Genomic DNA, 13,550 nt, shown 5'->3' on the forward strand with positions numbered 1-13,550 from the left:
AAGTAACTTAAAGCTTTGTGGTCTGAATACACTTTTATCTTGTGTCCTAACAGGTATGTTTTAAATTTTGTAAACGCCCAGCGTACTGCGAGTAATTCTTTTTCTATGACTGTGTAAATTCTCTCATGTTTAAGTAACATTCTGCTGGCAAATGCAATGGTACAATGAAGATTTTTTCCATTCACAACTTTCTCCTGAAATAGTTCTGCTCCTAGTCCATAATCACTACTGTCAGTGTGAAGACAAAATGGCAAACTAAAATCTGGTCTGTGTAAAAGACTGTTCTTACAAAGTTCATTCTTAATTTTTTGAATGCTTTCTGACACTCTTCAGACCAATTCCATGTAGCATTTTTTCTAAGTAAGTTGCTTAAACAGGTCACATTAAGGCATTGTCCATTTATATGTTTTCGATAGAATCCACAGAGTCCATAGAAAGATTTTAATTGTTTTCGGTTTCTAGGAGATGGAAAGTTTACGATAGATTTTATTTTCTCAGGATCTGCACTTATCCCTTCCTTAGTAATGACATTACTTAAAAATTTGAGTTCTGACACACCAAATTTACATTTTTCCAGTTTTAATGTCATACCACCTCTTCTGAGTTTCTCACACACCTTTTTCAATAACTTCAAATGATCCTCCCAACTTTGATTTGACACTAATATATCGTCTACATAAATTGTTAATTCTGACACAACTTCTTGGCCAAGTACATAGTCTAGTACCTTTATAAATTCGGCGACTGATGAGTTTAATCCGAAAGGCACTACACAATACTGGTAACATCTCCCATTCTATAAGAAAGCAGTGTACTTTCTAGAACTAATTGCAAGAGGTACTTGATGAAAACCTGAAGTTAGGTCTAGGCTTGACATAATTTGGATATTTTTAAATTTGTATAACAACTCATCAATGTTCTCTGGGTGGTCAGTCTCTCTGTATAAACATTTATTCAACTGTCTGGAATCTAGTACTAATCTGACTTGGCCATTAGGTTTATTTACAATGACTAAGGGATTGTTATAAGGGCTTATACTCCTCTCAATGATTTCACACACTTCCATCTTTTGTAATTCTTTCTCACTGCTACCCTTTTAGAGATTGGAATACTGTATGGTTTTGTAAAGAAAGGTTCATGTGGCTTCAACTGTAAAGTACATTGGTATCCAATTACTGTACCTGGTATATTGCTAAATACATCACTATATTCCCACAAAAATAATTTCAAATCTTGTTTTTGGTTCTCAGTTAGTTCTCTAGCTTCGGCTACTTTTTCATTTACCAACTTTTCAAACTCTATCTTGTCTGTATCAAAATCTGTGACATGGCTTTCAATGTACTTGCCTTCTTTTGTAAATTCAATACTTTTCACAGTCTTATTCATACACAACACATTTGATGTAAGAAGTTTCGTAATGATGACTTCACCACTTGGTAGAGTCATCATTAATTTCTGTCCTGCCCTATCAAATGCTGCACTTACTTTTGTTATCCAAGACATGCCTAGGATAAAATCCTCTGTGAGATCAGGAATGACGAGACACCCATGTGACCATGATACTCCTTCAATTTCAAAAGTAATAAAAGCCTGACTCCTTATTGATTTACTGTGCTTCCCGGTAGCACCTCTTATTTTAATTCCTACTACAGGTAACTCAACATAATCCTTATTAGTTTTCAGTTTTTTACTTAATGATTCTGATATCCCAGATACTTCACTTCCTGTGTCCACTAAACACTTTCCTTTCCATGATCCTACCTGTACATCAATAAATGGACTGCTTACATCAAAGTCAAATTTTTTGTTAATATTCTCAGGTAATAAGTCATCTTCAATTTCACTAAATCCATATCCCTTTCCAGTGTCCTTACCTGTATCATTACTACCAGAGTTATATGCTGTTATTACCCTAATTGCATTTTCTTTGGCCTGATTACTATTCCTGAATATTTCATTAATCCAACTACATTCATTTGTGCTATTGTGTGTCTCTCCTTTATATTTATCTCTTAACATTTGTGCAATGTGATACTTAATTCTATGCCACCAGTCTGGATACAAAGTTTCAAATATATCAAGTGTTACCTTTCTGAAATTTTCATCATCCTTAATGGCACAACTGTTAACCCATAAGTTAAACAAAAATTGCTCACTATCTGACATTTCATCCTCTACTCCCCTAATGCTGTTAAGATTACCTGCTGTCAATTCCTTCTCGTTTTTCTTACATGTATCAAGATCAAATAACTCATTGACTAAAATTCTGGCGTCCTTATCATTCAAATTGTCAACTGTGTTCATGTGTACCTCACTAATTTCATTACTATCCTCTTTTATATTAGGAATCCCTAAAGCTTCCAACTCCTCACTTACACCAATAAAACATCTTTCTTCACTACTATCCTCAGTCTCCTTTTCTTCCCAATCAACATTACAAAAATTATCCTCTTGATCCTCTGCACCCTTACCTTCAGTATGCAGATACACATTTAAATCATCTTTACTAGGTGCTCTTTTCATTCCTAGCCCACAAGACTCTTCCATAATTTCTCTAATTCCTAACACACTTTGATCATTTGAACAACTATTTTCCAGCAAGGTGCCCCTCTCAGCCCACTCTAAGAATGAATCTAAGTTTAATTCTTTACAGTTTTCTAAGCAATCAGTGTCTGTAAGTAACTTACCTTTTGTTTCTGGTTTATTTGTATGACATATATTATTTGTAACAGATACTACATTAATGGGATAACACTTCTCTTTAAAATAATTACTCATTATGTCACTGGTATCTTTCTGTTTAGTTTGACAGTTTGGGTTGGCCCTTTCCATTTGTGTATAAGTAGCTCCTACTTTGCGGACTGCCAATGGAGCCCTTATTCAGTTTTTTAACTCCTGCTCAGTTCTCCCCATACCATTACGACTGTTCCACTCCTTTTGTTTATTTCCAAAGTGTCTGTTACCAAATTGATTATGACTATTTCCATACAGACCTTTGTAATGGAAATTGTGTCCTTGTGATCTCTTGAAGCTGTACTGGTGATTTCTCTGATGAGAATCACTGCTTCCAAAATTGTATGGTTCCTTTTTATCGTGTTGTGTGTTTCCCCAATTTGTATGTCCTGTCTTTTGAAAATGGTTTTGACTATGGTGTGGTGGTTTACCCGTTTCCTCAATAATTCTGTCTAGTTTGTCAACATATTTCAAAAACTGATCTATTGTGTCGTCTGGACCATAAGCTAACTCCCACTGTAGGTCATACGGTAGCCTCCTTTTAAGTGCATCAATTAGCGTGAGTTCATCAAAGGGTTTGCTTAGGTGAGTGAGTTTCCTTAACTGACTTCTGCAAAATTGCTTCATGCTACCAAACTCATGTTTATAAACAGGTCCATTCAAGAATTTGCTTTTTATTCTTGCTTGTTCTGTCTCTGACCAGAATTTTCTTAAGAACCTCTCCTCAAACTCTGCAAAAGCCATTCCCTCCATACAATAATGATTAGTCCATGACAATGCTTTACCTTCTAGAAATCTTTTCACAAATTTAATTTTCAAATTATCATTCATATTTGGGACAAAGTTATCTTTGCAATGCTGCAGGAAATCTACCGGATGCATACTGCTCTCATCTGAAAAGTTTTTTACTGGAATGTTGCACCACAAAGTGCCAATATTGTTTGGCAAACTATTGGTGACCATATTGCTACTAACACTTTCAAGTTTCTTAGTGATGTCATTAATACTACTTTCTAAACTCTTGACTTCATTTTTGCTTATCTGGTTATTTACATCTATTTTTTCAGTAGTAATTCCTATCTTTTGTTCAAGTTTGCTTTCTACTCGAACAATTTTATTGTCTACAATAGAAATATGATCAGATAGTTTCTTCTACGTGTTTGATATCTGAATGCACAAATTTAAACGCATTACGGATTTTCTCTCTACCTGTACTAACTTCAGTTTTCAGATTTTTTACTTTTGCATCTACATTTTTAACTTTTCTCCCGGCACAATTGACCTTACCCATGATCTTAACCATATTATGACTCAAACTGGAAATTTTTGCTTCTACTTTTTGAAAGTGATCATCATTTTTCTTTTCATATTCTTTGAACTGTTTTTCAAATCTATCACTCATGAGCTTAAGATTCTGGTCTAACTGAGCAGCATTGTTTTGCTCCATTTGATCCAAACTAATCTCATTAACATCGAGTCTGTCTTTAATATTTCCTAACGACTGCCCATTTTGTCTGTTAGTGTCATCAATTGCCTTAAATTTTCGCTCCATATAATTCATTATTGTTGATAACATGTCTGTAACTTCATCCTGTCTTTCCGTACGAGTTTCAACTTTGTCTACAGGATCCAGACTATTACTGTTGCATTCACTTTCGTATGATAAATTTACATCTGTACTAGCGTTGGCGACACCGCCGTCAATACTTTCCTCTTTTGCAATAGTCATCTTTTTACACAGGAATAAACAAAACACAATACATTTATCTTTTCTAAAGGATACTAAATTATCTTACTCACAGTTTACTGATTTTCTTATCTTATAACGTCTTCTTTGTTGATTGGTTCATGATGGAATTCACAACACTGAAACACTACACTTATATGAATATTGCTTTTTTTTTTTCACAACACTTTACACTTTTTTCTTCTTTCTTGAGTTATTGTGCCATTATTCTTGCTCCAGTTACTGCATTCCATTGTCTTGAAGCTACTGTATCAGCATACAACTTCCTTTGTCTCGAAGGTATCAGCATACGACTTCCTTGAACATTTTCATCCAGGATGTACGAATTCTGTTGTTTTCTTCGCAATCTCGGTGGTAATTTATTTCTGTAACGTTTTCAAAAAAAAAAAAATCACCACCGAGATTGCGAAGAAAACAACAGAATTCGTACATCCTGGATGAAAAAGTATTTCAGTAACGTTTTCAACGTACCCCCATGAACCATGGACCTTGCCGTTGGTGGGGAGGCTTGCGTGCCTCAGCGATACAGATGGTCGTACCGTAGGTGCAACTACAGCGGAGGGGTATCTGTTGAGAGGCCAGACAAACGTGTGGTTCCTGAAGAGGGGCAGCAGCCTTTTCAGTAGTTGCAGGGGCAACAGTCTGGATGATTGACTGATCTGGCCTTGCAACACTAACCAAAACGGCCTTGCTGTGCTGGTACTGCGAACAGCTGAAAGCAAGGGGAAACTGCAGCCATAATTTCTCCCGAGGGCATGCAGCTTTACTGTATGGTTAAATGATGATGGTGTCCTCTTGGGTAAAATATTCCGGAGGTAAAATAGTCCCCCATTCGGATCTCCGGGTGGGGACTACTCAGGAGGACATCGTTATCAGGAGAAAGAAAACTGGTGTTCTATGGATTGGAGTGTGGAATGTCAGATCCCTTAATCGGGCAGGTAGGTTAGAACATTTAAAAGGGGAAATGGATAGGTTGAAGTTAGATATAGTGGGAATTAGTGAAGTTCGGTGGCAGGAGGAACAAGACTTTTGGTCAGGTGAATACAGGGTTATAAATACAAAATCAAACAGGGGTAATGCAGGAGTAGGTTTAATAATGAATAAAAAAATAGGAGTGCGGGTAAGCTACTACCAACAGCATAGTGAACGCGTTATTGTGGCCAAGATAGACACGAAACCCATGCCTACTACAGTAGTACAAGTTTATATGCCAACTAGCTCTGCAGATGACGAAGAAATTGATGAAATGTATGATGAGATAAAAGAAATTATTCAGGTAGTGAAGGGAGATGAAAATTTAATAGTCATGGGTGACTGGAATTCGAGAGTAGGAAAAGGGAGAGAAGGAAACATTGAGGGTGAATATGGATTGGGGGAGAGAAATGAAAGAGGAAGCCGTCTGGTAGAATTTTGCACAGAGCATAACTTAATCATAGCTAACACTTGGTTCAAGAATCATAAAAGAAGGTTGTATACATGGAAGAATCCTGGCGGTACTAGAAGGTATCAGATAGATTATATAATGGTAAGACAGAGATTTAGGAACCAGGTTTTAAATCGTAAGACATTTCCAGGGGCAGATGTGGACTCTGACCACAATCTATTGGTTATGAACTGTAGATTAAAACTGAAGAAACTGCAAAAAGGTGGGAATTTAAGGAGATGGTACCTAGATAAACTGAAAGAACCAGAGGTTGTACAGAGTTTCAGGGAGAGCATAAGGGAACAATTGACAGCAATGGGGGAAAGAAATACAGTAGAAGAAGAATGGGTAGCTTTGAGGGATGAAGTAGTGAAGGCAGCAGAGGATCAAGTAGGTAAAAAGACGAGGGCTAGTAGAAATCCTTGGGTAACAGAAGAAATATTGAATTTAATTGATGAAAGGAGAAAATATAAAAATGCAGTAAATGAAGCAGGCAAAAGGGAATACAAACGTCTCAAAAATGAGATCGACAGGAAGTGCAAAATGGCTAAGCAGGGATGGCTAGAGGACAAATGTAAGGATGTAGAGGCTTATCTCACTAGGGGTAAGATAGATACTGCCTACAGGAAAATTAAAGAGACCTTTGGAGAAAAGAGAGCCACTTGTATGAATATCAAGAGCTCAGATGGAAACCCAGTTATAAGCAAAGAAGGGAAAGCAGAAAGGTGGAAGGAGTATATAGAGGGTCTATACAAGGGCGATGTACTTGAGGACAATATTATGGAAATGGAAGAGGATGTAGATGAAGATGAAATGGGAGATACAATACTGCGTGTAGAATTCGACAGAGACCTGAGTCGAAACAAGGCCCCGGGAGTAGACAACATTCCTTTGGAACTACTGACAACCTTGGGAGAGCCAGTCCTGACAAAACTCTACCATCTGGTGAGCAAGATGTATGAGACAGGTGAAATACCCTCAGACTTCAAGAAGAATATAATAATTCCAATCCCAAAGAAAGCAGATGTTGACAGATGTGAAAATTACCGAACTATCTGTTTAATAAGTCACAGCTGCAAAATACTAACCCCAATTCTTTACAGATGAATGGAAAAACTGGTAGAAGCCAACCTCAGCAAAGATCACTTTGGATTCTGCAGAAGTGTTGGAACACGTGAGGCAATACTGACCCTACGACTTATCTTAGAAAATAGATTAAGGAAAGGCAAACCTACTTTCCTAGCATTTGTAGACTTAGAGAAAGCTTTTGACAATGTTGACTGGAATACTCTCTTTCAAATTCTAAAGGTGGCAGGGGTAAAATACAGGGAGCGAAAGGCTATTTACAGTTTGTACAGAACCAGATGGCAGTTATAAGAGTTGAGGGACATCGAAGGGAAGCGGTGGTTGGGAAGGGAGTGAGACAGTGTTGTAGCCTCTCCCCAATGTTATTCAATCTGTATATTGAGCAAGCAGTAAAGGAAACAAAAGAAAAATGTGGAGTGGGTATTAAAGTCCATGGAGAAGAAATAAAAACTTTGAGGTTCGCCAATGACATTGTAATTCTGTCAGAGACAGCAAAGGACTTGGAAGAGCAGTTGAATGGAATGGACAGTATCTTGAGAGGAGGATATAAGATGAACATCAACAAAAGCAAAACGAGGTTAATGGAATGTGGTCAAATTAAGTCGGGTGATGCTGAGGGAATTAGATTAGGAAATGAGACACTTAAAGTAGTAAAGGAGTTTTGCTATTTGGGAAGCAAAATAACTGACGATGGTCGAAGTAGAGAGGATATAAAATGTAGGCTGGCAATGGCAAGGAAAGCGTTTCTGAAGAAGAGAAATTTGTTAACATCGAGTATAGATTTAAGTGTCAGGAAGTCGTTTTCTGAAAGTAATTGTATGGAGTGTAGCCATGTATGGAAGTGAAACGTGGACGATAAATAGTTTGGACAAGAAGAGAATAGAAGCTTTCGAAATGTGGTGCTACAGAAGAATGCTAATGATTAGATGGGTAGATCACATAACTAATGAGGAGGTATTGAACAGAATTGGGGAGAAGAGGAGTTTGTGGCACAATTTGACTAGAAGAAGGGATTGGTTGGTGGGACATGTTCTGAGGCATCGAGGGATCACAAATTTAGCATTGGAGGGCAGTGTGGAGGGTAAAAATTGTAGAGGCAGACAAAGAGATGAATACACTAAGTAGATGCAGAAGGATGTAGGTTGCAGTAAGTACTGGCAGATGTAGAAGCTTGCACAGGATAGAGTAGCATGGAGAGCTGCATCAAACCAGTTTCAGGACTGAAGACAACAACAACAACAACAACAACGTTTTCAATAATCCTGGACGATGCCACCATATTGTACTGGTTGTTACCTATCTCGTTTCTTCACAACTGAGCAATTGTGGAATCTTATGCAATATATTGTGGTAGGACCACACTCTCACCATTTGTCTTTGAATGAGAATAATACAAGTAGTTCCAGCACAATTTCAGCAAGACTTATTTATTAGTAGCTGCTGAAAGATTACACACTGCAGATCTCGTATGTCTAGGGGTTTTCGAAGTTTTGTCTGCAAAATAATTACTCCAACAAGCATGGCCTGGGTTTTCTTCTTGTTTGAAATAAACACTACCGGATCCGAAATACTTTCAGCTAAAAATTATATTTATTCGTACTTTTTGTTTAGTAACTACAACATTTTCACTATGAACATTGATATGCATAAATGCATTATACTGTACTAGTCACATAAACACGTCCATCTGTCTCCAAAACCGACAAAGAAGTGGCGGGCAAGCCAACATGTGCCCGGAAGTTGCAGACATTCCTGCATTCTAGATTCTTTGGTCTACTGACCTTAATAAAATCCAAAGATACATATAAATAAATACATATAAATATACAACATTTAACATCTCAAACGAATCCATTATTTAACATAAAATAAAATATTCATAATTAAATAAACTAAACACATTTTCTGGCAACATAGTGAAGTTACCTTACCTCTTTACAGTGGGCATCATAATTTTCGCATGAAATAAAGTTTATCTTCAACAGTTGATTACATTACACCTCCATCAGTAATGCTGGAATTCAATATGGTGTTGGCCCACTCTCGCAGGCATATGTTCAATCAGTTGCTGGAAGGTTTGTTGGAGAATGGCAGCACATTCTTCACGGAGTGCTGCAGTGAGGAGAGGTATTGATGTCGGTCGGTAAGGCCTGGCACAAAGTCGGCATTACAAAACATCCCAAAGGTGTTCTATAGGATTCAGGTCAGGACTTCATACAGGCCAGTCCATTACAGGGATATTATTGTCGTGTAACCACTCCGCCACAGGTCGTGCATTATGAACAGGTGCTTGATTGTGTTGAAAGATCCAGTCGCTGTCCCTGAATTGTGGGAAGCAAGAAGATGCGTAAAATATCAGTGTAGGCCTGTGCTGTGATAGTGTCATGCAAAACAACAAGGTGTGCAAGCCCCCTCCATGAAAAACACGACCACACCATAACACCACCGTCTCCACATTTTACTGTTGGCACTACACGCGTTGGCAGATGAAGTTCACCAGGCCATCGCCGTACCCGCTCCCTGCCATCGGATTGCCACATTGTGTACCATGATGGGCGTCATTCCACAAAACGTTTTTCCACAGTTCAATTGTCCAATGTTTATGCTCCTTACACTAAGCAAGTCATCGTTTCACATTTACCAGCGTGGTGCGTGGCTTATGAGCAGCTGCTTAACCACGAAATCCAAGTTTTTTCACCTCCTGCCTAACTGTCATAATACTTGCAGTGGATCCTGATGCAGTTTGGAATTTCTGTCTGATGGTCTGGATAGATGTCTGCCTATTTGCATTACGACCCTCTTCAACTGTGGGCGGTCTGTGTCAGTCAACATATGAGGTCGGCTTGTACGCTTTTGTGCTGTATGTATCCCTTCACGTTTCCACTTCACTATTACATCAGAAACAGGATGTTTTGGAGTGTGGAAACCTGGCATACAGACATATGACACAAGTGACACCAAATCACCTGACCCCATTCGAAGTCCATGAGTTCCGCGGAGCGCCCCGTTCTGCTCTCTCACAATGTCTAATGACTACTGAGGTCGATGATATGGAGTCTGGCAGTAGGTGGCAGCAAAATACACCTTATATGAAAAATGTATGTTTTTGGGGGTGTCCGGATACTTTTGATCACATAGTGTATGTATCCACATGAGGAGACAGCTGACTGTCTAATAATACCAGTGATGTTTCTTAAATGAGACATTCCCTGAAAAGCTGAGTGTAAATAGGAAAATTTGGTATTTGAAGAAACTTCAAATTCTAGGCAGTTACATTATTATTTTTCTGCTGTCAAAATTAGTTTATGAGTGAATATTAAGGAAACACAAACAAGGAAAGTTTTGTGTAATGTAAGTAATATAAAGACTAATGGTAACAACACAGTATATAAGCAAGGCACTGAGCGATCAACAGGCACACTTACGAGAGTGAAAATGTTGTTAAGCTCTTGGACAACTCCTTCAGAACTAACAAAATTCACATACATATGGTAATGGCTGGTACGGAGAGGCAGCTAGCATGCAGGATTGGAATGTGGCACCAGTGAGCTCTGTTTGTCGCAAGCAGGGGGAGTTGTGGACTGGAAGAGGAATTGAGAGGCAGCCGAGAGGAAGATGTGAGTGTGGAATTAATGATGTGAAGGGCATAAGGCAGGGGTGTGGGACAGAGGGGATAGAAGAGATGTATGGAAAATGCAAGAAACAGTCACTGAACAGCTTTACTTGCACTATTGAGTGGCAAATGCTGTTAGTTTACTGCCTTATTCAGCCAATAATGGAAATACCTGACCACAAATATCCAATATTACTAATCTATATTAACATTATTACAATGAGTTTTGCTGTTCAGGTATGCAGTGAGCAAAAAAGAAATTCAACCTGACTCCTTGAGCTCAAAGCCACTCCTTTGTGAAAGCTGGCATGACAGAGTGATGAAAACAGCAGTCTCTTCACGTTAAAAACATTTCCGTGAACCACTGATGAACTCTCTGATTTAAGAAAAATTGCAGCATTTAACAGCTCACCACTCTTCCATCTTCCACCGCAATATGTCTTAAGAGCAGTGGTCCAACTGCTATGGTATAAGATGAACATAGGATCGTGGCTACAGTGCATTTGTGGACAAGTCTAAGGATGTATGGAAACAAGCTGTAGCATGCTATGTGCTGCAAAGCTTTCCAAGCACCGTACAGATACAGAAATGGTCCTAAAACTGTCCAAAAGCTTTAGAACAAAAAAAAAACTTTATAATATCTCATAATTTATGGTAGACACTTAGAATCTGAAATTAAGGATTACATTTCTATTTTTCACACTCCTCTTTAGTGTGCACACATGATACTTTACAATGCACTATTAATATGATTTAACAAATTTCATAAACTTCTGAAATATCACAGTTATGTTGCATATTGCAGGACCAAGTTGGGCAGCCTGACTGCGAAGCTCTGACAGCCGAATTTCGTGAAAAATTCTTTCGTTTTGGTGAAGAAGTTAGGAAATATCGCAAGCTACATAAAAATGAGTTGAAAACAGTTGTCAGCAGGAATGAACCAACAAGCGAGAAAGAAGACCACTGAGTAGTGTCAGAGGAATGTTGAAGTATGTGGAAGGAAACAAGAACTGCAAATGGAAGTGATAAGTGCTCTGAATGTGGAACACAAAAATATACTGGTGTTCCTATTAAGTTGATGCGAATGATGTGCAGCATTGTACCTGTTGAATCTTTGCTTGTAGTGATAAGAAAAGGTGTGTGTGTGTGTGTGTGTGTGTGTGTGTGTGTGTGTGTGTGTGTGTGTGTGTGTGTGTTTGTTTTGTAGCGTGTCAAGACTTTACTTGTGTTGTCTATATTTATTATAATTGCTCCTGAATTTATTTCTGCCCAAAACACAATTTTAAGCATTTACATTCCATCTTGTGTACAGTTCCTACTCCTTTTATCAATCCAACAATGTACAACTCTTAAAATTTTATTGGGACCAAATACATTTCCTGTTTTAGAAAGAGAAACAAATGAGTGAAACAATTTATTGGACATTACGCTGATACAATTTACGCATCACATGTATTTAAATATTATATTTCCTAATATTTGTATTAGATTACAAGAACAAAAGCAACTTTCTACAATTTCGCCACAGTGAACTGATGAAATAGTTTGTTCACTGTCAAAAAAACTCTATGAAACGAATTCAAATAATTACAGAGGTAACTCAGTTGATAATTCTGCATATTTCAGAATTTGCAACTTAACATTTATTGAATTGAACATTACAAAATACTGTATTTACTAGTTACATACCTGGCTTATTCGAACTGTAACTAAATTTAAAAAGTGTGTAGTGGGTGTGATTTTTTACTAAATTTTAAATGCTGATGTTTAGGAAAGTGTCATGTCACCAATCATGTTGTGCCTGACACTGGACAAGGACGGCCCACTTTCCTTTGCTGAGAGAAAGAATTCACAAATTTGAAAATCAGTTCTCCCAAATTTTCCACTGAGTTTACTGAACAAGTATGAATTTGGAGCAGCAATATCTGTCAGATGGCAAAATTGCTTTATGTAAGATTTTCAGAGACATTTCCTTGTTGGTGTATAATTTGTCATGTGTAGTTAGCTAAGCTCCGCTCGTTCTGTCATTGTATTTGAGGATAACGTCTGGTTCCATTTTCAGTGTTTTCTTCCTCTCAATTTATTGTAGTTCATCGCTTTAAATGCTGTGAAGTGTGTAAATGTATTTTGTTCTCGCCATTGCATCACCATCAATTTCGCTCTATAAAACATTTTAATTTTGCCCTTCTGCAGTTATGTATCCCTCAAAGCAGCTGAGTTTCTTCCTGTTACTCACAAGTGTGCCAATTCAACCAGTGATTATAGAGACAAGAAAATCAAGTAACCAGTATACCTGGTACATCTTTTGTCACAATATTCTTTAAGCAGTGAATAAAACAACTTTAAATGCAAGCGGATATTCCACTATAGTTTGGCTCAAATGCAATATCTGCCCTGTGTATTATCAAATAACATAATTAGCCACCATTTCCTCCTTAAAACAGAATGATTTGATCAAAAAATGAGCCTGTTCCATTGGTGTATACTGTTCAATAGAGAGCTGCACATCTACAGTAAGAGAGACTGATCGGTAGATAATTCTCACTTGTTAGTGTCCGTCACAGGTTTTAATTTTTGCAATTTAGCAGGAATACTATAGCATTTCAAGTAAAAACTATTTTCAGTAAAATGAGAAAAATAAAACGGAAGATTGAATCTATTTTTTGACATCACCTTTCAGATAATCAGTGTTTCAATAATGGGTCTCTAAATTATTCAGTGTGGGAATAACATTGCAAACAGTTAATACAATTCTCCACATGTGAACTTAAGAAACTGTTTAGCATATTTGTTTGTCACATTAGTTGTCAATGAAATTGTTATATTAAAAAAAAAAACAAATCAAATCTGATTCTGCATATCTGCAAAATGAATTTTTACACCTGATGCCCCAGTAAGTGAAAATGTGTCTCTATGTGCAATACAAAGAACATACCACATTCTTGTAC

The 13,550-nt window shown here is 37.5% G+C and overlaps 1 protein-coding gene across 2 annotated transcripts in view; it reads left to right on the forward strand.

Annotated features, from left to right (window-relative positions):
- Window positions 1–11,990, forward strand: part of LOC124606560 (tRNA (guanine(10)-N2)-methyltransferase homolog) — a 196,526-nt gene extending 184,536 nt beyond the window's left edge. For both annotated transcript variants that reach the window (XM_047138554.1, XM_047138547.1), the window contains one exon: window positions 11,408–11,990. In XM_047138554.1, coding sequence (XP_046994510.1) covers window positions 11,408–11,569 — 162 coding nt within the window. In that variant the 3' untranslated portion in view covers window positions 11,570–11,990. The remainder of the gene's footprint in view (window positions 1–11,407) is intronic.
- The last annotated feature ends 1,560 nt before the right edge of the window (window positions 11,991–13,550 follow it).

Source organism: Schistocerca americana, chromosome 1 (genome assembly GCF_021461395.2).
Source record: "Schistocerca americana isolate TAMUIC-IGC-003095 chromosome 1, iqSchAmer2.1, whole genome shotgun sequence".
In the NCBI taxonomy this organism is placed as follows: Eukaryota; Metazoa; Arthropoda; class Insecta; order Orthoptera; family Acrididae; genus Schistocerca; species Schistocerca americana.